The sequence below is a fragment of the Rhinatrema bivittatum genome, chromosome 3, assembly GCF_901001135.1.
Source record: "Rhinatrema bivittatum chromosome 3, aRhiBiv1.1, whole genome shotgun sequence".
In the NCBI taxonomy this organism is placed as follows: Eukaryota; Metazoa; Chordata; class Amphibia; order Gymnophiona; family Rhinatrematidae; genus Rhinatrema; species Rhinatrema bivittatum.
In genome coordinates this window covers 423,758,721-423,783,897 of record NC_042617.1, presented here as the reverse complement: position 1 = coordinate 423,783,897, position 25,177 = coordinate 423,758,721, and the positions used below count along the sequence as shown (strand labels likewise).

General features: G+C 41.7%; 1 protein-coding gene across 1 annotated transcript in view; it reads right to left on the bottom strand.

Moving 5' to 3' along the window:
* The window catches only part of CSMD1 (CUB and Sushi multiple domains 1), a 4,035,193-nt gene that overhangs the window by 570,979 nt on the left and 3,439,037 nt on the right, over positions 1-25,177 (bottom strand). The window contains 2 exon segments of the mRNA XM_029596871.1: positions 5,716-5,796; positions 20,087-20,232. Of these exon segments, the coding sequence (XP_029452731.1) occupies positions 5,716-5,796; positions 20,087-20,232 (227 nt within the window).

The following is a 25,177-nucleotide window of genomic DNA, read 5'->3' as shown; positions in this document are numbered from 1 at the left end:
ATTCAGTTTTCGGGTTAGCGCGCACTAACATTAAAATATTAGCACACACTAACCCAAAATTTGGGTCCCTCAAATTTCAAAGGCTCGAACCGTGAGAATATGAAATTTCCTGCGGCGGACTGAAAACATCTCTATTAGTTATTACCATAATAACAGTTTATGGATTTTTCCTCTAGGAACTTATCCAAACCTTTTTTAAACCTAGTATCAGTAACTGCCATAACCACATCCCTTGGCAATGAATTCCAGAGCTTAACTATGCGCTGAATGAAAAACAGTTTTCTTTGATTTGTTTTAAATGAGCTACTTTCTAACTTTATGGAGTGCCCCCTGGTCCTTCTATTATCTGAGAGAGTAAATAACTGATTTACATTAACTTGTTCAAATCATGAAAGGATTCCCCCCTAGTTGTTACTTCTCCAAACTGATCAGCCCTAACTTCTTTAGCCTTTCCTCATAGGGCAGCTGTTCCATGCCCCTTATTTTGTTCACCCTTCACTGTACTTTCTCCAGTGCAGCTATATCCTTTTTGAGATGTGGTGACCAGAATTGCACACAATATTCAAGGTGTGGTCTTACCACTGAGCAATACAGAGGCATTAGTATTCCATTTACTTACTAATTCCTTGACATTTAATCCAGACCAAACTTGACCAGATAATTTTTCTCTCCATTGATAGAAACAAATCATCATTCTCTACTGGTGGAAGAATAAACGTCTTTAAAGATTTTGTATATTTTGGGGCCTAACTCAAATATCTAAGTCCCACATTATTAAATTATGGTCAGATCATAAAGTTTTCAATTCATGAAGATTACTCACTACATTAACCCATTCTTCTGGCAAACTATAGATCAAGAATATTAGGGATGAGAATCGTTTTTTGACTATTTAAAACAATCGTCAGATATATTTTAAATCGTCAAAAATCGTTAGAGCCGCGATACAATAACAATTCCCCCGATTTATCGTCAAAAAATCGTAAATTGGGGGAGGGGGCTGGCGCCAGTTTGAATATTGGCAATATTCAAAATAGCGCCGGCGCCATTTTGAATATTGGCAATACGGTGCGAGTGCAGGAGGTCGCTCCCAGACCCCCGCTGGACTTTTGGCAAGTCTTGTGGGGGTCAGGAGGCCCCCCCAAGATGGCCAAAAGGTGGCCAAAAGTCCCTGGGGGTTCAGCGGGGGTCCGGGAGCGATCTCCTGCACCTGTGACGTCGGGTGACAGGAACCAAAATGGCGCCGGCGCTACCTTTGCCCTGTCATATGGTAAGGGCAAAGGGCCACCGGCGCCATTTCTATTAATGCAGCCGTGGCCCGAGAGCGGGAGATCGCGCCGGGACACCCCCCCCCCCCCACTGGACCCCAGGTAATTTAAAACATTTTGGGGGGTTCGGGAGGGTGGGGGATTTGTTTTAAAGGGTCGGGGTGGGTTTTAGGGTTGTTTTGGTGTGCCGGTTTTCCCGCCCTCCCCCGATTTACAATTTTTTACGATTTAAAAAAAAACCCAAAACATGACGATCAGATTTCACTCCCCCCCCAGCCAAAATCGATCGTTAAGACGATCAATTAGACGATTCACATCCCTAAAGAATATGTTCTCTTTGATATGTTGGAGGCTTCACCATTTATGTATAGCAGCATGTTATCCAGGTCTTCCTTGATGATGAACAGGGTGGTTAGAGTGTCAAAGTCCCAGAGACAACAACATTTTACATTGGTGCCTTTTCTTCATCTGGAAGCCAATAGGAGGCAACAAAAGCAGATGCCACATTGTGCTTAGCACCCCCAAAGATTTGTAAGCAGCAGCCACAATCTCGTCTGGTCTGCTACTGACCTCCCACCCCCTCACCTTGGCCTTCAAGGTAAGTGAATAATGCTGTTCGTGGAAGTAACAGGAGATACAGGGAAAGCAGATCAAGCATGCTAATCCTCAGGCTGGACAAGGCTAAGGGAAGTTTTGTTTTGTTTGATTCAGTCTGATGACAAACATGCTGGCGGAGAAGGAAAAGGGAGAGTAGCACTTTGGAATGGGGTGGGGGAGAGAGAGAAGAGGTGAGAGCGAGGGACCAAAAGAGCAGGTTGTGAGAAAGGGGTATGGGAGATACTGGTGCACTCCATGCACATATTTGCTGACAAACACACACACCTCTCATACAACTTCTCAGCCACCTACTCACTTACATACACACACTCCACTCTCTCACTTTCAAAAAAACTGCACACGTCAGCAAATACACATGCATGTAAGGATCCTATTGCATCCTTACCTGGAACAATTCCAAATAATCCATTTATGTGGGGAGGAAGCAGAGTAAAAATATAGGTAGGTAGCTCCCCTATGTGGAAGAGAGGAACATGATGTGTTCCTCTGACATAAATATTCTGACCACCATCTTTGGGTGTGTATTTTTCTGTTTGTTTATCTATTTATTTTTTAATTTTCAGTCTTCTATACCACATCTTCAGGAAACCATTCAGTGCAGTTTACAATATATATTCATAAAATCACATAAAACAATATAAGACAGTATAACAGCAATGATGACATAAAATATACAATTCATCCAAAAGCCATTTTAAATCTTGTTGCCCATGAAGCCCAACTGACAGCCCATTGCACTCTGCAACACCTACATGAGTAAAACCCCATGCTCTCATCTGAGCCAACCTGTGCCTATTAATTGGAAGCATCGTCAATAAATTGGCACCCTCTGATCTTAAAGCCTGATATGGAGCAATCAATTCACAAAAGTTTGTAATACAAATATGGAAGTTTCAGAGTTTAAATCACGTATTTAACAGCCAGAATCTAACTTTCCATTTAACCGGTATCCAGTGGAGTTCATTCTAGGGATGTGAATCGTTTTTGAACGATTAAAATTATCATCAGATAATTTTAAAATTGTCCTAAATCATTAGAGTGCACGATACTATACAAATGCCCCCGATTTAGCGTCAGGGGCATTTGTATTGTATCATTAAATAGGGCACAGGAATTATTTGAAGGAGGGCGGGAAAACCGGCACACCAAAACAACCCCTAAACCCACCCCGACCCTTTAAAACCAATTCCTTACCCTCCCCCACCCTCCCGAACCTCCCCAAAATGTTAAGTTACCTGGTGGTCCAGTGGGGGGGGGTCGGGGTGCGATCTCCCGCTCTCGGGCCATCGGCGCCATTTTGGCTGCCACTAATTAAAACGGCGCCAATGGCCCGATAAAAAAAAACAACCCACCCGACCCTTTAAATCGACCCCCCCTTAGCCTCCCCCACCCTCCCGACCCATTTTTTTTAGGGAGGCCCGCGCCGCTAAAAAAAACAAACCCACCCGACCCTTTAAATCGACCCCCCCAAAAACCTTTTAAAATTACCTGGTGGTCCAGGGGGGCCTCGGGGGGCCTCGGGGAGAGATCCAGGGGGGCCTCGGGGAGAGGAGAGATCCAGGGGGGCCTCGGGAAGAGATTTCCCATTCCCAGGCATCAGCTGTTCTAAAAAAAATATGGCGCTGATGCCCCTTTGCCCTTTACCATGTGACAGGGTATCCGTGCCATTGGCCGGCCCCTGTCACATGGTAGGAGCACTGGATGGCCGGCGCCATCTTTAAAGATGGCGCCGGCCATCCAGTGCTCATCAGCCCCTATTATACTATACTCTATAATAGGGGCTGATGAGTAAAGATGGCGCCGGCCATCCAGTGCTCCTACCTTTAAAGATGGCGCCGGCCATCCAGTGCTCCTACCATGTGACAGGGGCCGATCAATGGCACGGATACCCTGTCACATGGTAAGGGCAAAGGGGCATCGGAGCCATTTTTTTTTTTAGAACAGCTGATGCCTGAGAACGGAAAATCTCTTCCCGAGGCCCCCCTGGATCTCTCCTCTCCCCGAGGCTCCCCTGGATCTCTCCCCGAGGCCCCCCTGGACCACCAGGTAATTTTAAAAGGTTTTGGGAGGGTCGGGGGGGGGGGTCGATTTAAAGGGTCGGGTGGGTTGTTTTTTTCTAGCGGCGCGGGCCTCCCTAAAAAACAAATTAGCGATGTGAATTGGAATCGGAAACGATTCCAATTCACATATCTTAACGATCAGATTCCCCCATCCCAGCCGAATCTGATCGTTAAGACGATCTGGCACACGATTCACATCTCTAGTTCATACAGCACCGGGGTAATATGTTCCCTTATAGGAACATATTAATGTGAACCGATGCGATGTGCGAACGGACATCGGTATATAAGAGACTTTAAATAAATAAAATAATAAATAGGAAACCCAGACAGAACTCAGGCAGTGGCATTCTGACCCAGCTGCAGCACATGGGTGAGTTTCTCAGTTAATTTAATATAAAGTATGCCACAGTAGTCTAGATAATTAAGCACCAATGCCGGAGTCAGAGAATGAAATAAGTCATGGGGTAGCAAAAACCTCAATGGTCTAATCATTTAAAGCTTAAAAATGAAACGTTTGATACATTTTGAATTTTCTGCCTCATACTTAACTGAGAGTCTAATATAATTCCTAAACTTTTCAATTCCATCTGAAGAAAGTGCATCAAGCTAGGTAGAAAGAACATGGTACATGGTACAAATCTACTCTTCATTCACCTTTCATCACTCCAAATTACATAAAATCTTCACAGATGGTAACTGTGCTGTTCGAAAGTATGACTGCAGCATGTAAAATTGCCTCTTATGACAGAAGTAAAAATAGCTGTTTTGTAAGCCTCTTCAGAGATTGTCTCTCTCTCTCTCTTTCTCTCCAGCAGCCAAGTGGAATAAAACCCTATCTGGTCAGTAACGTAGTGTGCAATGGACTTTTCAGCTTGCAATGTGAAAATAATGTGGGTGCGATAAATTTAATGCACATTGCGGTAAAATATCTATGTGATGCAGTACCAAGAAAATTATCCTAACCACGCCCCCTTTTTTAACATGGTTTCTGTTAAAATTTGTAAGCCATATTCTATTTTGGAAAGTTAACTATACCTTAAGAGGAATAGTTAACTTCCTCCTAGGAATATTTCCAGGTTACCATGGTTGGCAATGCTCCCAAGTTTGGCATTTAAATGGGCAACAAAGCCCATGAAATCCTCCCTCCAATGTCTCCTGTCCAAACATCCCTGGAGGCTAACAGTGACCCCTGCACAGCCTCTTGTTCCTTAAATTTAAGAGCACCCTCCACATGGCTCAAGTCAGGCACCCCTTTTTATTAAAAATCCCCCCCTACTGGTTTACAGGGAATTGTCTGATAGTCAGGGTGTAGGACAGGAGTGATCTCCGCCATTCCTGCCCCACCAGTACTATTTTTCAAAATGGCACTTGCTGACCCCCAAGTGCTCCTTTGCTTGGGTGCTTCAGTTTAATAAAGTCAGCATAGTATATAGTATTCAAATTATTCAACTTTGAAAATACTGTATTGTATACAGTACAGGTTTTAAATAAAAAAAAATACATGATTACAATGCAAGATCTAAATATATGTGAAAGAGAGAAAGAGAGTGGAATTATGGAGATTGATAGGAGACGAGAGAATTATAAAAATACCATAATTTGTAGTTGAGTTTCAAATATATATGGCATTAACGGTGTTGAAAATAAAAAGCAATCTAGAATTAATTGATGATGCAATAGTATTTTGGCAGTTGAAGTAGAGGATATGCCATAGAAAAATTCAAGTTTGTTAACAACAGTCTAATGAAAAGATACAATTTCCTTACCTGTCTCAAAATCACCATCATCTGCAACTAGGTCTGCCTGTGCAACTTCTGGTGGAGGCTGGCATTTCTTAAGCTGATATGCTGAAAAGAAAAAGACAGTTGAGATTATTTGTAAAACTACCTTTAATGTTTTCTAAAATAGGTTGATTTCTAATTCACGTGTGACAGAATATTTGGTTTACTTGTATTATTTTGTCTTTAATTTCTACTGAATGTGCTCTAGGAATTGTATCTCCTTGTGAGGACACCATGAATATGATTCCAAATGTCACATATGTGGCTGATATCTGATGAACAGATACAAATGCCCTAAGAATCATCTAGTCATGCAATACTGAGATAAGCTTAGAGGGGGTAATTTTCAAAAACATTTACACAATTAAAACTAGGTTTTATACCTGTAAATGTACATTATGGGGTAGATTTTAAAAGGTTACATGCAGGCGTACATGTGCGTGAGCTAACTGGCGCGCACACATGTACACCCGATTTTATAACTTGCGCATGCAGGCAAGTTATAAAATCAGGAGTCGGTGTGCGCAAGGGTGTGCACAATTCTGCACCTTGAGTGCACCGAGCCAGCTGCCTTCCCCCATTCCCTTCCCCCTAACCTGTCCTTCCCACCCCTTCCCCTAACCTTTCCCTCCAAGCCCTACTCTAACCCCCCCAAAATTTTTATTTAACCTTTTGCGCCTGCTGGCAGCCTGCCGGCACGTGATGCTTCGACACAGCAGCAATGGCCACTGTGTTGGAGGCCGCTTGTCCCGCCCCACCCTGCCCCGCCCCCGGACTGCCTCACTCGGCCCCTGTCCTGCCCCGTTTTGCAAGCCCCGGGACTTAGATGCATCCTGGGGCTTTACACGCGTCGCTGGGCCTTTATAAAATAGGCCTGGCATGCGTAACCCTTTTAAAATCCTGCCCTATCTGTGTAAGGGAGCTTTCAAAATTGCTACAGTATATACCATTGAATTGTCAATATGTTTTACTCGTGTTACATACACTTAATGTGGGTAAATGGCTTTTGAAAATTGCTGCACTAGTTATACTACATTTAAATGTATAACTCTTTTGAGAATTCAACTGAATTTGTATAAATGGGCTTTAAAAACAGCTATTTTTACACACTCAACTTTTGAATATTGAGTCCATAGCGGTGAATTGTCAAAAGATTTTACATGCATAAATGGGATTATGAAAATTGCTACAGTATATGCTACTGTTATGCTCGTAAATGTTTTTGAAATTTGCCTCCTATGAGGATAGTTTTCAAAGATGGAAAAATCTGTGGGGACTTTTACCTACACACTATCCACACATTTTCAAAGTGAAAGTATGCACATTCATTTGTTTTAAACAATCTTGACAAGTTTGGCCCGATTTTAAAAGGGCCACGCATGTAAAAAACGAGGGTTACATGCATGGATGGAACTGCACGTGCTGCGTGCATTTTAAAATGGGCCCAGCCACACATGTAACCCCCATTACGTGTCAAAGTGCTAAGCTCTGCAAAAGGGGCGGGCTTGGGGGCATGGTCTGAGTGGTGAGGGGCTGGGCAGGGGGTGGGCCGAGACAGCATCATTTGCCATTGTCCCGGAGGGGCTGGGCAGGGGGTGGGCCGAGACAGCATCATTTGCCATTGTCCCGGGGAAGCATGTGCGCATGGAGATTACTTCTGTTCCCTGGGAACAGTAAGTATTAAAATAAAAAAATTAGGGATAGGTAAGGTTGAGTTAGGGGTCAGAGATGAGATGGGAAGAGTTAGGAAGGGTAGAGTTAGGGATAGCAAATTTCCTTCCCAGTGTGCTTCTTAACTGAAGATGACTGGGAAGGAACTGGAGGAGGCCCGATTGTATCACCGCACATATTTTACTAAAATCCGCCCCCCCCCCCCTGTGCGTGCAAGTCGCGGGCTACCCGCACATGTGCACGTGGATTTTAAAATCCGGCATGCATGTGAGTGCGGCCATTGGATTTTATAATATGCGCATGCCGCATATAAATCAGCGCATCCATGTGCACATGCCGAGAACCACATGAACATTGACGCATGCACGCAGGTCTTAAAATCGACCCCTTAGTGCACAGAATCACTAGCAGAAAGTGACACCTGTTCCTAGCATGGCACACCTTGTGCATGTGAGTTTGTGCCATACCTGAAATTGTTGCAGCGCACAGATAATCGCCGTTCCTGCATATATATACTGACCAAACAAACCCTGAGTAAGTTTAAATTTCCAAATCAAGCCATTGTATTCTTAGCTGTTTAGCATGCCACAAACTCTTATAATTTTGTCTTTTTACGCAGAAGAACATAGAAGGCTGGTTCCTTCCTGAAGGTCCCTGATGAAGGAGTAACACACTCCGAAACACCAAGGTGTCGGAGGAAATCACTTCAGGACTAATTGCCATTTTTTCCTGCGTTCAGATAAGATAAGTGCACACACTAGTGATTGTAATAATTGCACTGTGGTCGTGCCATATCTTTAGCACCTGTTGGTGCAAAACAAAAGCGTTCATGCAACCTATGATTATACCAGCTCAGAATATCACAGGCTTCACCAAATAAGCCACAAATGTACTGAGGCTATTTATGAAGGTTGCTAAACACATTACAATAAGAGTTCCTTTTCAGCTGAATATTTGTATTGTGATTTGATACCTGAAATTATGCACATAAATCCAAACTGTGCCCAAGTCTGCCACTTCCTTCCAAATGCTTCTTTTTCAATTACACGAAAGTATGCACAACATTGAGTTACATGCATACTTTTAGCACTCAAAGGCCTGGATTCATCATTCATCACTGAATGATGAATCTTGCGAAAACAGGGGGGGTGGGGGGGCAAAGGGGGGGGGGCTGCGAAAGCCTGCAACCTTTGCACCACAGAGGTACGATTTCGGCAGCCGCAGTGTGCCAGCTGCCGGCTTTCGCACCAAATAGTGCCAAGCCTGGAGAACGGGTTCAATGCCTGGGCCTCAGCCTAGGCCAAAGCTCAGGCCGAGGCCCAATTTGGGGCTCAGTCTGAAGGCCAAGTCCCAACACCAGAGGCCAGAGCTCAGGCCTTGTACCTGCCATTCTCTTCTTTACAAAGATGGTGTCTGTTGGGGATGAGTTGGAGTTAATTAACTCTGGTGCCTCCCTCTTCAGTGGATGGCACCATTTTTGTGTATATCTTCAGCAAACAAACACCATCATTATAAAGAATAAAGAGGAAGGTGGCACTTATGAGGCCTGGGCTCTAACCTCCAGGCTTTGGTCTGGGCATGGGTAGAAGCCATGGTGCCAGTGTTGGGCCTGCACCAGGGCCTAGGCCCCTGTGTTGGGACCTAGCATCCAGACTGTGCCTCAGAATGGGTCCTGGACCCAAGCCTTGGCCTAGGCCAGGGCAGGGCCCTGGTATCAGGCCCTGGCCTGGGCTGAGGCATCAAGACCAGGTCTTGAAGCTTAGGTATTTTGTAATCTCTAGGCTGAAGTCTCAATGAAACCATAGCCTAGGCTTATGCAAGGCCAAGACTTTGGCCTTGGGCTAAGCTCATCATAGGATCCCCCCACCAACCAGGTAAGTGGGGCCAGGAAGGATGATGGCTCTAGCATTTTTACGGATGGGGACGGGTGACTTTGGGAGGTCCCATTTATTATTTTTAATGGATTTTGGGGTGTTTGTTTTTTATTTATTTATTTATTTAAATCTTTTCTATACCGTCGTTAAGAAGGATCCGTCACAACGGTTTACAATAGGGCATATAACATAATCTTCATTTCATTTTGTTAAACTAAAGAAATTGAAATAAACATTAAACAAAACAAAATTCATGAAAAAACTCCCCATTAACAAAATTAAAAAATCAAAACATATGTTTTGCTCCTGTGTACCCCTACTGAGAGAGAATGTCTCTAGACAGTCCTTTTCTTGACTGACAATTATGTGTGTCTTGTGATTTTGGCTGGACCAATTTAATGAAGCAGCAGGGGGACTTTTTCAGTTGGTTAGATCATCTGACTAAAAGCTGATTGTAGTTGACTAATTATTTTAAATTGACCTTTATATGATGAATTCATCTATCTTTTTATTGAATTATATATTCAATAAGGACTCGATTGACACCAGATATTTTTGCCTACTGGAGAGAAAATAGCAAAAGAAAAGATATTCAACATACATTAATTCAGAAAATAATCCTTGTGACTTGCAAGGAGGAGGGGCCACCATACACAATCTATTAATTCCCTCAGATCAGACCATGGACCTGCTCATCAAGACCCTTGCTCCCAAATATATCACTGTCACAAATCTCGAATTCTTTGTTATGGGAACTTTTTCACACTTCTAAAAAACTTGCCTAGATTTTAAGCTTTTGTTTAAGTCACATTTATAGTTTTAATTCTGTTTTTACATGATATTTTTAGTATCAATCCCCATTCAGAAAAAAATATTTCCTTCTTACTGAGGGCACCAGTAAATATCATAACCTGAAGAATGTCTGTCTTCTTCCTCATAAGAACTGCCATACTGGGTCAAAAGAATCCATCAAGCACAGAATCCTGTTTTCAACAAAGGCCAATTCATGTTACAAGTACCTGACAGGATCCCAAGTAGTTGATATAGTTCATGCTGCTTACAGCCAGGGATAAGCAGAGATTTTCCCCAAGTCTACCTGATTAATAACTGTTTATGGACTTTTTCTCCAAGAACTTATCAAAATCTTTTTTAAACCCAGCTATGCTTACTGTCATTACCACATCCTCCCACAATCACTTTCAGAGTTTAATAATGTATTCAGAGAACAAATATTTTTTTCTGATTTGTTTTAACTGTGCTATTTACTAACTTTATAGAGTGTCCCCTAGTCTTTTTATTTTTTTTGCATGAGTAAACTGATTCATATTTATCCTTTCTTCTCCACATATGATTTTATAGACCTCTGTCATATCTCTCCTCAGCTGTTCCTTCTTTAGACTGAAAAGCCCTTACCTCTTTCCTCATAGGGCAATTGTTCCATCCCCTTAATCATTTTGGTTGCCCTTCTCTGTTCCATTTTTAAATCTATTTATGATTATGTTTTGATTTATTGAAAGGTGGTATAATAAAGTAAACTAAACTGTTTTTTTCTACTTCTGCTATATGAGAAATGGACTAAAATATACCACATATCCAGGCCTGATGAAGTGTGCTAAATAAAATATACAATAGGGCCCCAAGCTCAAGGGAGAATAAAAATATCCATCAGGTTGGAGGTTTTAGAAAGAAAGTGAAAGGATGATTATTCCGTAGTTTAGATTGCTGAAGGTACTGCTACAGGGGTGGCCAAACAGTTTCTCTGGGTCTTTTTCCCTTAGGAGTATGGTTGCACAGTTTTATGATATTATATTAGTTATTAATTGTATTGATTTTATTGTATATTAATATGATTTGTTTGTCTCTTGTACACTGTTGTGGTCAGTCTGGTACTGGATAAATGGTATATAAAATTGTGAAAAAAAATATATATTTATATTTATTTATTTATTTATTTATTTTTCTAATATAATGAAAGAATTCCAAGCTATATGTGTGTGATAAAGTTCCCCATGTATCTCTAGAAACTAATTTCAAAATGTAATAAACTGGAATCAATAATGCAGTTCTCATAAACACAAGCTAACTATTTATAAAGTGAAGACTTTGGACTATGGCCATAAAAGTTCAGTATGCAAATGAAGATTAATATAATTTGACTCAATCATTTTAAAAGGTAGGAATGCAAAATGCAATTTTTGCTTAATTTTACAAAAATTCAGAGACTGGCATTAGTAACAGTATTATTATATCTTTTGGAAATCAAGCTCAGCTATATTATTTGAATAGAATGGACTCCAGTGAATGTCGTGTACTCAGCTCATAGATTTTCTCCTGAAAGACCTGCCCTCTTCCATTATTATACATTAAGAAAGAAGAGCGGGGCATTTATAATTTTAATTTTTTTTCTTTGCATACAAATTTTATTTTCTTCTATTGCTAATGTGTATTATCAATTCTAGTACTGTGTATATTTCAAAATATATGACTCTTTAATTATAAATTGAGTTTACAGATGGTTTGAAGAAGGTATGAGTGACCAAGGTGTACTTTTACTTCTGGGTATGATGCTTGATTACACGTAATGCTACACATGGTCAGCGCGAATGATTCATGTTCGAGCATAGCACTGATGCAGCGCCAGTCTTCTGATTGCCCTATTATGCTATGAATATGAACTAGGTGAAAAAGCAGATGAGAGGTGCATGAGAAAACAGATTTGCAAGTAGATAGGGAGTATGAGGACTAAAAAAATTAGCAGTGTATGAGACATTACATAACAAGTTCCTGAGAGAGAGAGCATTTAAGTTTTAAATGAAATTAAAAGCAAGTTTGCTTATCATAAACAGAGTTTTCGGTAGATAGCAGATTGAATTAGCCATGCTATTTGGGTGACGTCACTGACGGCGCACTCTAGCAGACATCTTCCCTAAGATTTAAGAGCTTTGTTGTGTTGCGCCTGTACAGCACTTCCTGCCCACAGCGCATCATCACTCTCTTCAGTTAGTAAAAAAGTTAGAAGGCAGCGGCCTTCATATATAGAAGCCGAAAGCAAAATGTCCAGGGAGGAGGGAGGGAAGCATGGTTAATTCATCCTGCTATCTATAGAAAACACCATATACAGTAAGAAAACTTGCTTTTTTCTGTCAATAAGCATGCTGAATTAGCCTTGCTATTTGGGATCCCCAAGCATATAAGGAGAAAACCAAGGTATGGAATAGAGGTGTTGGTTTACTTCCACCTTTTATACCATACCTTACATTTCACTCCCCCCTTTTTTTTTTTACTCCACAGTGGACATGGTTTTCTGGTCCAGCACACAGGATAATACTGCCCATCCTAGTCTGCTATCCGCGGCTGCTAAATGGTCCAGGCAGTAGTGTGCAGTGAAAGTATGAAGGGAGGACCAAGTGGCAGCTCTACATATGTCCTCTATGGGAAAATTTCACAGGTGCAAATAATCTTTAGCTCACAGCTGATGCGCAGAAACTGAAACTGGTATGGGAATCTGTGTTGAAGTATGACAGAACTGAATACAGTTTGTGATCCAGTTTGATATGGCTCTTTTGGAAACTGACACCCCTTGTGATTTTGTGTTAAATGATACAAACAATTGAGAAGACTTGCGGTGAGGCTGAGTTCTTTGCTTATAGTAGGCTAATGCTCTTTTGCAATCTAACTTATGTAGCGTAGATTCTCTCCTGTTGGCATGAGGCCCAGGAAAGAATATTTGAAGTATAATGTCCTGATTAATATGAAAAGCTGAATCCACTTTGGGAAGGAACTTAAGATGAGTCCAGAGAACTACCTTGTTGTGGTAAAATAAGGTGAGAAATGAACTAAGGCTTGAAGTTCACTAATTCTTTGGGTAGTAGTTATTACTACTAGAAAAACAACTTTCAAAGTTAGTTATTTCAATTGAGTAGACTAAGTGGGTTCGAAAGGAGCTTTCATCAAGATTGATAAAACTATTTTCAGATCCCAGGGAACTGGTGGTTTCAACATTGGAGGATGAAGATTAAAGAGTCCTTTTATGAAATGAGATATTAGAGGGTGTGAGCTATGGAGGAGCCATTATACCTCTCAAGACACGCCACTATTGAGCTGAGGTGTACTCTTACCGATGAAGTAGCTAAGCCTGATTTGGAGATGAGATGCAAGTAAGTGAGGATTTCTGTAGGTATCGAGGAAAATGGAGACACTTTTTGAGTTTGACACCATTTGAAGGAGTAGCTTCTTCTCGATGGTTTTCTCACTGCTATTATAATTTGTTGTATATCAGCTGTAAAAGTTAAGCCTTGTAAGAGTTCATGTTCAACATCCAGGCAATCAGGTGGAGGGAAGAGTGAAGAGGTTGAAGAAGAGTGCCCTCCTCCTGAGTTAATAGGTTTGGGTTCATTTTTGGAGTACTATACTAGATAAGGGAACCAGGGATGTCTCTGCCATGCAGGTGCTATGAGTGTCATGCGAGATTGGTCCCGAAACAATTTCTGAACTGTCTTTAAGATTAGAGAATTTGGAGGAAAGGTATAAAGGAGACCTTGAGACCATGACATCAGAAAGGCATCCTGCTTGTTCTTGAGGAGGCTTGGGTGTACTGAGCAAAATTGCTGAACCTTTAGATTCTGTTCTGTTGCAAAAAGGTCTATCCAAGGTCAACCTCATCGCAGGAAAATCTGGTTTGCTACTGATAGGCTGAGTGACTATTTGTGGGGATGAAATATTCTGCTGAGATAGTTGGCTATCATGTTCGCTGTAACCCGGCAAATAAGTTGCCCTCAACAATACTGATCCAAACTGCTTCCCTGCAAAGAATCCAGGAACCTCACCCACCTTGCTTGTTTATATAAAACATGGTGACTTGATTGTCGGTGTGACTCTTGAACGTGTGACTTCGTAATAGATGCATAAAGGCTTTTAGAGCATGCTTCATGGCTCTGAGTTCCAGGCAGTTTATTGGATACACCCTTCAACTTGTGACCATGGATCCTGTGTCTTGTAATGCAGAAGATGCGCTCCTCAACCCTGTGAAGAGGCATCTGTGGTGAGGACTAGGTTGTGAGCCTGATCCTGAAGAGGAGATCCCACTGTCAGAACCTCTGAATTCAACTACCAGTAAATGTCTTTTACCGTGGATACTGACACAGTCATTACAGTGGACTTTGGTTGGAGATATTGGATCCATTGTGCTTTTAATCCCCATTGAAGGTGTCACATGTATAGGCAAATGTAGGGAACTACATGGAAGGCAGCTGCCAAGTGACCCAACAGAATTAGGCTTTGACGGGCAGTGACTCTTGACTTTAGAAGTAAGTCTGTAAATATATGATGAATTTGTTCGATCCTTTCCTAGGGAAAGAATGCATGAGATTCGACAGAGTTTATCCTGGCTGCTATGAATTAAAGAATCTGAGTCAGTTTGAGTACCGATTTCTCATAGTTGATAAGGAAACCCAGAGAGTCTAGACACGAGATCGTCATCTCCAATTGGTGAGATAAGGAGTTCTGGTCAAGATAAACTATTATCCAATCATCCAGGTGAGGGAATAGTCAAATCCCTTGACATCTTAGATGGCCTACTGCCACAGCCAGGCATTTGGTGATGACTCTGGGAGTGGAAGAAAGACCAAAGGGCAGAAACTTGTACTGGTATTGTTTGGCATTCACCTGGAAGCACAGGAACTGCCAACAGGAGGGATGTGTTGGAATATGGGTGTATGCATCCTTGAGATCCAGAGAACATGTCCAATAACTTTGCTGTATGAAAGGTATAACAAACTTGAGGGATGTCATCTTGAATTTCTCTTTCCAAAGATAATTGCTTAGGGAGCATAGGTCTAGAATGGGGCAGAGCCCCACCCCCACCCCGAACATTTTGGAATGAGGAAGTATTGAAAATAATACCCTGAATTGATTTTATTCTTTGGAACCAATTGGATTGCTTGCTGCTGAAGTAAAATCTGTATTTCTTGCTGTAGAAGATGTAGATTGGAAATATCCTTCATCGTGGCAGTGAGACAAGGAAGGGGAGGTTGGGAAAGGAAATTTAGATGATAAAACTTGTGGATGATTTAAAGTACCCATTGATCTGTTGTGATTCTGCTCCAATCCAAAATATAACTCTGAATTCTTCCCGCTACTGAGGGACCTGGCTGCGGTTGAAACATCTTCAAAAAGATGGTGGAGGCTTTTGAAAAAAGGTCTGGGATGGTTTTTGCTGTCTGTTTGTCTGGGTCTAGTTTGAGTTGATTTGAATTGTGAGCATGGTAATTGATATGATTGATATTGCTGTGTTCTGTATGGTAGGAAACTCTTATGTGGTTTTCATTGGTAGTAAAATGATTTCCATTGGTAAGAATGTCTTGCTGACATATGAGGATCTAAGGATCCCAAGAGGGACTGGATTGCTACATTTTGCTCCTTTAATTGAACCACCATATCCTTGAATTTTTCTCCAAATAAATTTTCTCCTACACAAGGAAGATTAGCTAGTTTTTCATGAACATCTTCTCTGATAGAGCTAGAATGGAGTTATGTAATGTATCGAGCCTCAATGATTGTGGCTTAAATCCTGAAAGATGTCTCAAAGGATTCATATACAGTTATGAGCAAATGTTGCATACCTTCCTCCATGTTGTAGAAGGTTGGGGTGTAATCGGTTGTCCTATCTCTGAACGAAGAAAGGGTTTTAATAATTGTAGGGACTCAGAGGTACTGAAATATGTAAAATTGATGCTGTTGTATACGAGAAGTTAGCATCACACTTTGAAAAGGCTTTTTGGTGTATTCATCGAGAATCCTGTGGTCTTTTATTGGGGGAGTACATGAATGTAGCTTAGTTTTCTTTGCTCGCTTCATTGCTGATTAAATGACTATTGACGCTTGGGGAAGCTGAACCATTCCATAGGCTGCAGACTTTTCTAAGCTGAATTTCAAATCAAGCTTCACAGAAACAGGAGGAATTGATTGAGATGATTCCCAAGTTTTTGAGAGAAAGAAGTCCAATAGTTTGTGTGATGGAAGAGCTTATGATTCAGTAGGAAAATTCAGTATTTTCAGAATTCTGAGTACTTCTTCCCTAGGGTCAGGTAGTTTTAGGATCTCAACTCTCAGGAGGTTATCTAATTTTTTGACAAATCAAGAATAGGTGAGGTCTTCAGGTAGAGAGGAGTGGTCAGGAAGTTCCTCCGGTGGATCAGATGGTATACCAGTTGAGCTCTCAGGGGAACGCTCACCTGGGGAGCCTGGAGGTATCGACTGAGGAGAATGATGTTTTGTGCCTTGGGTTTCATCTGGAGTAAGAGATAAAAAAGACTTAGGGGAGCTGAGTGGTGATGTATCCCCTGCTGGACCTTTAATATGAGGAGGGGATACCTGTGGATGCAAGGATGAGAACAGGTTCATTATAATTGAAGAAATCTAATTAATGGCCTCCTGTGAACACGGCATGTTTACATCTTCATGATATTTTAGCGAATGTGGTCTCATTGGTGGAGAATGGGAGGATGACTTTTGGCAGTGTAGTCACTAGAGATTTGCTTCAGCTGAACCTTTCAGTTCGGCCTTCGTATCGGCCCACGATGGGAAATTTTGGTTTCCCGCGGTTCAGGCTTTTTTTTCGGCTGCCCCAAATTTTGGGTTTGTGCACACATTTAAATGTTAGCACATGCTAACGGAGTTAGTGTACACTAACGTCCATTAGTGCGCACTAACCCGAAAAACAAATTTTTCCGAAATGTCGCAAAAATTGTGTTTGTTTTTCGGGTTTCTTGAAACAGGACAAATTAGGGAATTTCATTGAAATTGCCTAATTCGTCCAAAACGAACGCACATCCCTAGTAGTCAAACAGTTAGTATTTCTGAAGAAGGTTGAGATGTCCAAGAACCCTGTTCCTCTAGAGGAGGAACCTGTCTCAGAGAAAGCTCTTTTTGGAGAATTATTTTGTCCAGGTGATAGTAGAAGATAACCCTGACAAGTTACCTTGTGAAGAACCTGAGCTAATAGAAATAGGCTTTGGAGGGGACACCCAAGAAGGATAAGATATAATATCCAGTTTGGGATCCTGAGTGTAGTGAGATTGAGATGTGATCTTCTATTCTTCTGATAGATCTGGACCTCTTGATTATCAATATTTTGAGAATTCCTTTTTTGGATGATGCATGGTTGATGAACACCTTTCATGCATCTAAGAGGCACTGTGTGGATGGTGTGCATGCGTTGTTGTGCCATGAGTTGAGTGGTGCATCTGTGCCGATGCTTCGTGCTGGGCGAAGCATGAAGTAGTCTGCACCAAAACAGAATGCTTCATTTTCTGGGCAGATTAAGGTGTCAATGTGTCCTACATCGACGTTGGTGTAAGGCTTCTATTAGACGCCCCTTTTGAACCCTGCACCTTGCATTGATTGTCTTGCAGCGCAAACAGTTCACCTGCATCGGGCCCTCATGGGGCTGGAGTAAGAAGTCCAGATTTTACCTTCTGGTGTGCCGGGTCGGAGTGATGCTTCTTCTGCTTCAGCTCTACCAATGAGGAACATTTGGGCACACTATGAAATTTAGCCTTTAGTCCTGGGGATGATTGAACTGTACGTCCCGGAGTAGGCATATAGCTACCTGATGCTGATGAAGGATCCTAATGCTCCTGGAGGCTGGCAATCTTTGTGGCCCTTTGCCTCTGGGCCCTGGTGGACATGCGTCCGCAGTCCCTGCATGACTCTTGGTCATTGTCTTGGCCAAGGCAAATAAAGCAATAATTATGATTGTCAGTGATAGACATGATGTGTCCTCACTGACAATACTTAAAGCCCGGTTTCTTTGAAGACATGTTAGCACTGAAAAGTGCTGTTTGGGGATCGCTAGCACAAACAAAAATTGCTGAAAAGAGAGAGATGGAGAAAAAAGCATCCATGCCTGAGTGCGGAAAAAAAGTAACTGAAGAGAATAATGATGCACTGTGTGTGGGAAATGCCGTGCAGGCTCAGCACAACAAAACTTTTAAATCTTGAAGAAGATGTCCACTACAGTGTGCCATTGGTGACATCCCCCAAATAGCAGGGCTAATTCAATCTACTTATCGAAGGAAAAATAACTTCTTTAGGATCTTTGTTGGTAGATTAATTCAGAAGTCCTCTATCTTCTTAGTAAAGGACTATTTCCTTATTTAATCTAATCTTCCCTCCCTTCTTCAAGCTTCATTTCATGATCCCTTGTCCCTAAGATTATTTTCTACTAAAATTGTTGCCTTCTTATATTTTATTGAAGCTTGGTAGATTATTTAAATGTTGTTCTATCATATCCATCTTTTGCTTCTTTTTTTTCTTTCTTTTTTTGAAGAATCCCTTTTAGTAGCCCTCCTTCCAACTTCATCATTTAAATATTTTTATATAAGCATGACCTCCAGAACTGAATATTCAAGACAGGGGTTTCACTATTTAACAAGGGAAATAGTACATCCCTTTACCCTGTTGATGATATCCCTCGGAATGCACTCAAGCATATTGTTAACATTGGGTCTGATTTTCAAAAGCATTTGCACCCTTAAAAACTGGGTTTTAAATGTGTAAATGCACTTTATCCATGTATGTAGGCTTTTAAAAATTGCTACAATGTATATCCATTGAATTTTCAATAGTTTTACCCACATTAAGTGCAGTGACAGGTGAATTTTTAAAGGAGTTACACATGTAAATGTTACATACTATCATAGCAATTTTCAAAAGTCATTTAATTGAGTAAAGTGCACTTATGCAAGCAATTCCTATGGAGAATTCAATGATATATATTGTAGCAATTTTCTATGGCCCACTTACTCAAATAAAGAACATTTACACATGTAAAACCAAATTTTATGCTTGTAAATGCTTTTTAAAATCAGGACCTTAATGTTGGTCAATGGCTTCTGAAAATTGCTATGATAATAGGTTACATTTACATGAGCAACTCCTTAAAAAATTCACCATTGTCTGCTATTGTAGTTCACTGACTGGAACTTTAAGATAATCTGTGATAATTATTTCCTTTTTGGCTTTTACTAGTATTTGTTAACTCTATTGATAAGTGGCTAATACTTTTTCCCTTGGTTTTCCTACTTTAGAACATGTAGCCATTTTTCTATTTTTTCCAGCTTTAAAAGTTTCAAAAAGCTTTCTTGCCAATAAAGTAACTATATGACTGCATCTAAACTCCAGGTTGGAGCTGCTACTGCATCAGGCTGGTGAAATATATTTGGGTCTGAGGGGTCTGGAAGATAAATATCTATATGTTTAGATTTGGAAGAATAGGTGTTTCTAGGCATGTCTGAGGAAAGATTGGAGGGCTTTAAATGAGTGTGTATAGTAGAAACTCCTCCTTTGCTCTTTTTTCAGGCTGTGACAAATGCTTTTGTTTGCACTAAATATCCAGTGAACATCATATTTTATGACAGGGGGTTTTAGATGAATGTAATCCTTATTTACCATATTCAAATATTCAAAATTAAATATGACTTGGTAAATAAACAATATGAAATAGCAGAGAAATGTGAACTTTCCAAATATACTTCAGGCTTGACTCCAATATATAAAACAAATTATTTGAGCTAAGTCCTTCATATTAAGATGTGCCAGTGAGTTTAAGCCAGTGTAATAAAGACTTAAAACAAGAGAAAAGAAATCTGAACAGCAAATACTTCTTTCATGCTAGTCAGATTTAAATGGCAGGCCCATTCTAGCAGTTTCATTTATTTTAATCTCTGTAAGCAATTCTTGAGTAGGAGTTGGAGAAAGTTCAATGAACAGGTCCTCTCATTTGTTAGTGAGACTTGATGAAGTAAACTGACCATGAAAATTGAGGACAAAGAAACCTCTAGTTGAGAAGTCACTGTGAAACTTGAGAAGGACTCGATTGGTAGAGCTGTAGGCTGTTTCAAGAGCTGTGTTGCCGCTGAAAACTCCCAGCTGTGGTGAATTCTGATCAGGACCATCCCTAGAGACCGAAGCACAGAAAGCAGCTTGAGTTACCAAAAAGAAAGCACATTAATTAAGGTTTAAATTAACAATCCATTTTCTCTTGACAGCAGGCTAAGTCTGTGTGAAAGCAGGTTAATCTGTACCATTGTGGTTCAGGTTATTTCATTAGCATTAAAATCCATGACGTTAAATACACTGTACAAAATAACAATCTAACTTCAAAGTCTGACCTTTACTGAGAAGTTTTTGGGAAACAGTTTTCTTGTAGCTCCAGATCTATCTGTATTGTATGTACTTGCTCTGAACTTTTTATTTTTTTTTTAAAGAGTAAAGTCAATCACTTAAAAGGTAGCTCCTCCATATCAGATAGTGACAAATTGGCAGGGCATTGTGAGGCAGTTTTCTGATAGTATCCATGCAGTACCTGGTTTATAGAAAAAAATGTCTACATGTTTGTCAATGGTTTCTTTTTGGCTAAAACCAAATGTAAGATCAGAGTCATTAGCTGAAGATGATCCCATTTTGCCTTTTGGCTTAGACTTAGACAGGTAAGTTTTGAAAAAGGATTTAACAAAGGGGATCACCACTGCCAGGCCACTTTTCTTAAAACATGTATACAGACAGGACAGGGGAATTTTACTATCTGGAGGCTGTTTTTTTTAATGTATGCAGTCAGGAAGGGGATTCTGCTGTCAGGAGGCTAGAGTGACCAACTGCTCGGTTCTGAACTAGACAGACTGTTTTTTTAAACTAGTTGTACAGGGTCCAGTTACAAAGGTAATGTCCGGTCTCCTACACGGACTCGTGCCTAACCCAGAATTCAGAAGGAGAGGGGATGGTCAGCAGACTTCAACCCACCCCATAAAAGTGCCCAAAGGAGGAAGACACTGTCATTCAACATTCCTGTCAGTCATTTCACTTCCCTGGGGTGAGAGGCAGATGTATCAGACATTTAGGCATGGTGCTATGCAGCCAATGGCAGGAGGTACAGCCCGGGACTGGGAGTTCTTGTGTCTCCACTGTCTGTGAGATTAATGGACTTCTACTCCATTTCTGACTTGTTACCGGGTGCAAGTGAATTTTGTATGGGGTGGCCTGGTCTAAATGAGAGGGAGAGAGAGAGAGAGCATCTGCTTGTGGGTATGAAAGAGAAAGAGAGAGAAAGAATGTGTGTTTGTGAGTAAGAGAACATGAATAGCAGGAACTGGTGTGTAAGTATGAATGCAGGTTCAAGTGCATTGGGAGTAGATTTATGCAAATGAGGGGTCCCTCCACTCCCCCTCCTCCTCAAGTGTCCAGGCCAGGTCCTATGAAAAAGTTGGCCACCCTACAGGAGGCTTTTTTTCTCAAATGTATGCAGTAAGGAGGAAGAAAAGAAGTGGGTAGCCTCCTGCCTAGATGCTACTTTTTTTAAAGGTATACAGTCAGGAGGGGCTTCTACTGCCCTGATGCTTGAAATAAAATTTGTACAGGTGCACTGATTTACAAAACTAACAAAACATATTTAGGAGGCCTTTCTTATCATTCTAACTCTAGCTGGCTTTCTTTTTTGACCCAGATACATGTAGGATGACTTGTCAGCTAAAATTCTATGCTAGCCAGCTAAATTCAGCTGAAAATTGGTCAGCTAAATACCTGATTCACTAAGGGTTTTTTTCCATAGACACAAAATGGAGGAAAATCCTTAATGAACCTGGCCCTAAGTTAGGTACACAGGCATTTCTTGAATTTTCATCTCAGAATAGTAGAGTATGAGTGAATAATGCCCTGCTACCTGACCAGCTAGGGCTATATAACTTTTCATATCCTTGACAAAGAAGGGAGATAGGGGGGTATTAAATCTTCCATTAAAAATAAATGGATACATTGAGATCAATATTGTCTAGTATCTTAAACCTCACACATTTCACAAATAAATCTTACAAATGAAGAGGTTGATATTCAAACGCTTCTTAGTCAAATAATTAGGCCTTATCTGGTTAAGTGGTGGCCTCTGAATATCTGATTACATTCAGTGGTCACCACTTAGCTGGATAAGTCACTGATTTGGCTTAGTAGTTAGCCAGATTGTCAGTGGACAGCCAGTGGGCGTAACTGAGCGTCACTACCTATTCGGCTAATTTAGCTGGATATGCAGCAATAAGTAGTGATTAGATCTCCAGAGCAAATCTAAACTTAGCTGGAAAAGACTTATGTGGCTAAGTGGCAGCAAAATGGGGAATATTCAGCAATGTATCTGTGCTGCTGAATATCCCATGTATTAGCTAAATTTATCAAATTACTGTAAATATTGCATGCAGTAGAAAAAGGGGCATGTTTTATATTAATTCCTAATTATCGCACTGTGTGCTTTGCATAGGTATTACCACAAAGTGTGTTAACATTTTGCATATTGTGGTAATAACTAGATAATTGCATTTCCCTAGCTGCAAAATGCTCATTTCACTACTGGGCTGAGTGAGGGAGAGAGAGAGAGAGAAAGAGCAAGAGAGCAAGCCTACCTGCAAGGTCCTTGTAGTAGTAAGCTATTTATATTAGGGATATGAATCGTGTCCTCGATTGTCTTAACGATCGATTTCGGCTGGGAGGGGGAGGGAATCGTATTGTTGCCGTTTGGGGGGGTAAAATATCGTGAAAAATCGTGAAAATCGTTAAAAAATCGAAAAATCGAAAAACCGGCACATTAAAACCCCCTAAAACCCACCCCCGACCCTTTAAATTAAATCCCCCACCCCCAAATAACTTAAATAACCTGCGGGTCCAGCGGCGGTCCGGAACGGCAGCGGTCCGGAACGGGCTCCTGCTCCTGCATCTTGTCGTCTTCGGCCGGCGCCATTTTCCAAAATGGCGCCGAAAAATGGCGGCGGCCATAGACGAAAAAGATTGGACGGCAGGAGGTCCTTCCGGACCCCCGCTGGACTTTTGGCAAGTCTCGTGGGGGTCAGGAGGCCCCCCACAAGCTGGCCAAAAGTTCCTGGAGGTCCAGCGGGGGTCAGGGAGTGATTTCCCGCCGCGAATCGTTTTCGTACGGAAAATGGCGCCGGCAGGAGATCGACTGCAGGAGGTCGTTCAGCGAGGGTTCCGGCGCCTCGCTGAACGACCTCCTGCAGTCGATCTCCTGCCGGCGCCATTTTCCGTACGAAAACGATTCGCGGCGGGAAATCGCTCCCTGACCCCCGCTGGACCTCCAGGAACTTTTGGCCAGCTTGTGGGGGGCCTCCTGACCCCCACGAGACTTGCCAAAAGTCCAGCGGGGGTCCGGAAGGACCTCCTGCCGTCCAATCTTTTTCGTCTATGGCCGCCGCCATTTTTCGGCGCCATTTTGGAAAATGGCGCCAGCCGAAGACGACAAGATGCAGGAGCAGGAGCCCGTTCCGGACCGCTGCCGTTCCGGACCCGCAGGTTATTTAAGTTATTTGGGGGGGGTTCGGGAGGGTGGGGGATTTAATTTAAAGGGTCGGGGGTGGGTTTTAGGGGGTTTTAGTGTGCCGGCTCACGATTCTAACGATTTATAACGATAAATCGTTAGAATCTGTATTGTATTGTGTTCCATAACGGTTTAAGACGATATTAAAATTATCGGACGATAATTTTAATCGTCCTAAAACGATTCACATCCCTAATTTATATCTATATGGGGCCGATGCAATAAAGGCACGTAGAAAGCGAGCGCTGAACAGTCAGTGCCCGCTCTCTTAACACACGCATGGTATCCCAAAGAGAGGGGGGCGCCATGCAATATTTAAATTAGGAGGTCACATTAGCAAGGATGCGCTAAGGTCGCTTGTGAACCCTGATGGTTTTCATGACCGCCGTACAGCAGTCAGGGAAACCAACGCCGATAAATCCGGCGTTGGTTTTAAAACCCCCTAATATTTGTAAGCATCCCAAGTGACTGGAAGGCTTTCCTTCCTGCCCGTGAGGCATTCATTCATCTCCTTTCTGCAGCTGAATGTTTTTTTTATTTTAAAGAGCCCTGCTGGGTGTTGTGTGAAGAGGTCAGGCTCGAGTCTGTCAATGGGGCGGGGAAGGGAAGAGAGAGCGAGCAAGGTAGGAGGAGATTATCGGGCCCATCACAAAAACCGACGCTGAGTTTATCAGCATTGGATTTCCTTAGTGGTGGGCAGTCATGAAAACCGACGCTGATAAACTTGTAATGGGACCGATCGTCAATTTCTTTTTCTTTTATTTCTTTTACTTTTTCTTTTTCATATGCGCACATCTATTAACGCCTGCTCCTGGCAGGCATTAATAGATGACAGTTAAATGTGAATCGGAGACGCACATTTTTCTTTTTCCATCGGGAGTGAATGCCTAATAGCCTCATTCACATGCATTTCATTGTGAAGAGCACTATTGCATTCACTCTGCGTTAGATGCACGTTAAATAGGTACTAATCCCCTCATTGAATTAGGGGATTGATTAGTGCCTATTTTACCCGCTTCTAACTGCACGTTAACAGTGCGCTGGGCTCAGTGCACCATATTGCATCAGTCCCTATAGGATGCCTACCTAGTAAGTCGAGGGGAGGTTTTGGTAGTAGTGTAGGGGTTAGGGGCCACTTATACATGCACAGTAAAAAATATGCACAGAACAGTACGCTCTTGTGAAGATTTGATGTCCTTCAGAGTGAGGAAACTCACACAAAGATGAGATTTGTTCAAAGTTCGCTCACCCTAGCTTGATGGACTCTCTACTTGGGTAACATCAAGATAGGGTGAGCTATTTATACCACTGTAAGGGGGGCCAGAGCAACTCAAGGTGAGGTTTGGGAGATGGGGTAGGTTTTAGGGGGCAATTTTACTTGCACAGGGTTACAAACAGCACAGTTGCCATCAGTGAAGATTTTATGTGATTTGGAGTGATAAAAGGTAAAAGAAGTGTAGATTTATGCAATGTACTCTCTACCTAGCTTGATGCACTCTCTACCTAGCTGCTATCAAGCTAGGTAGAGAGTACA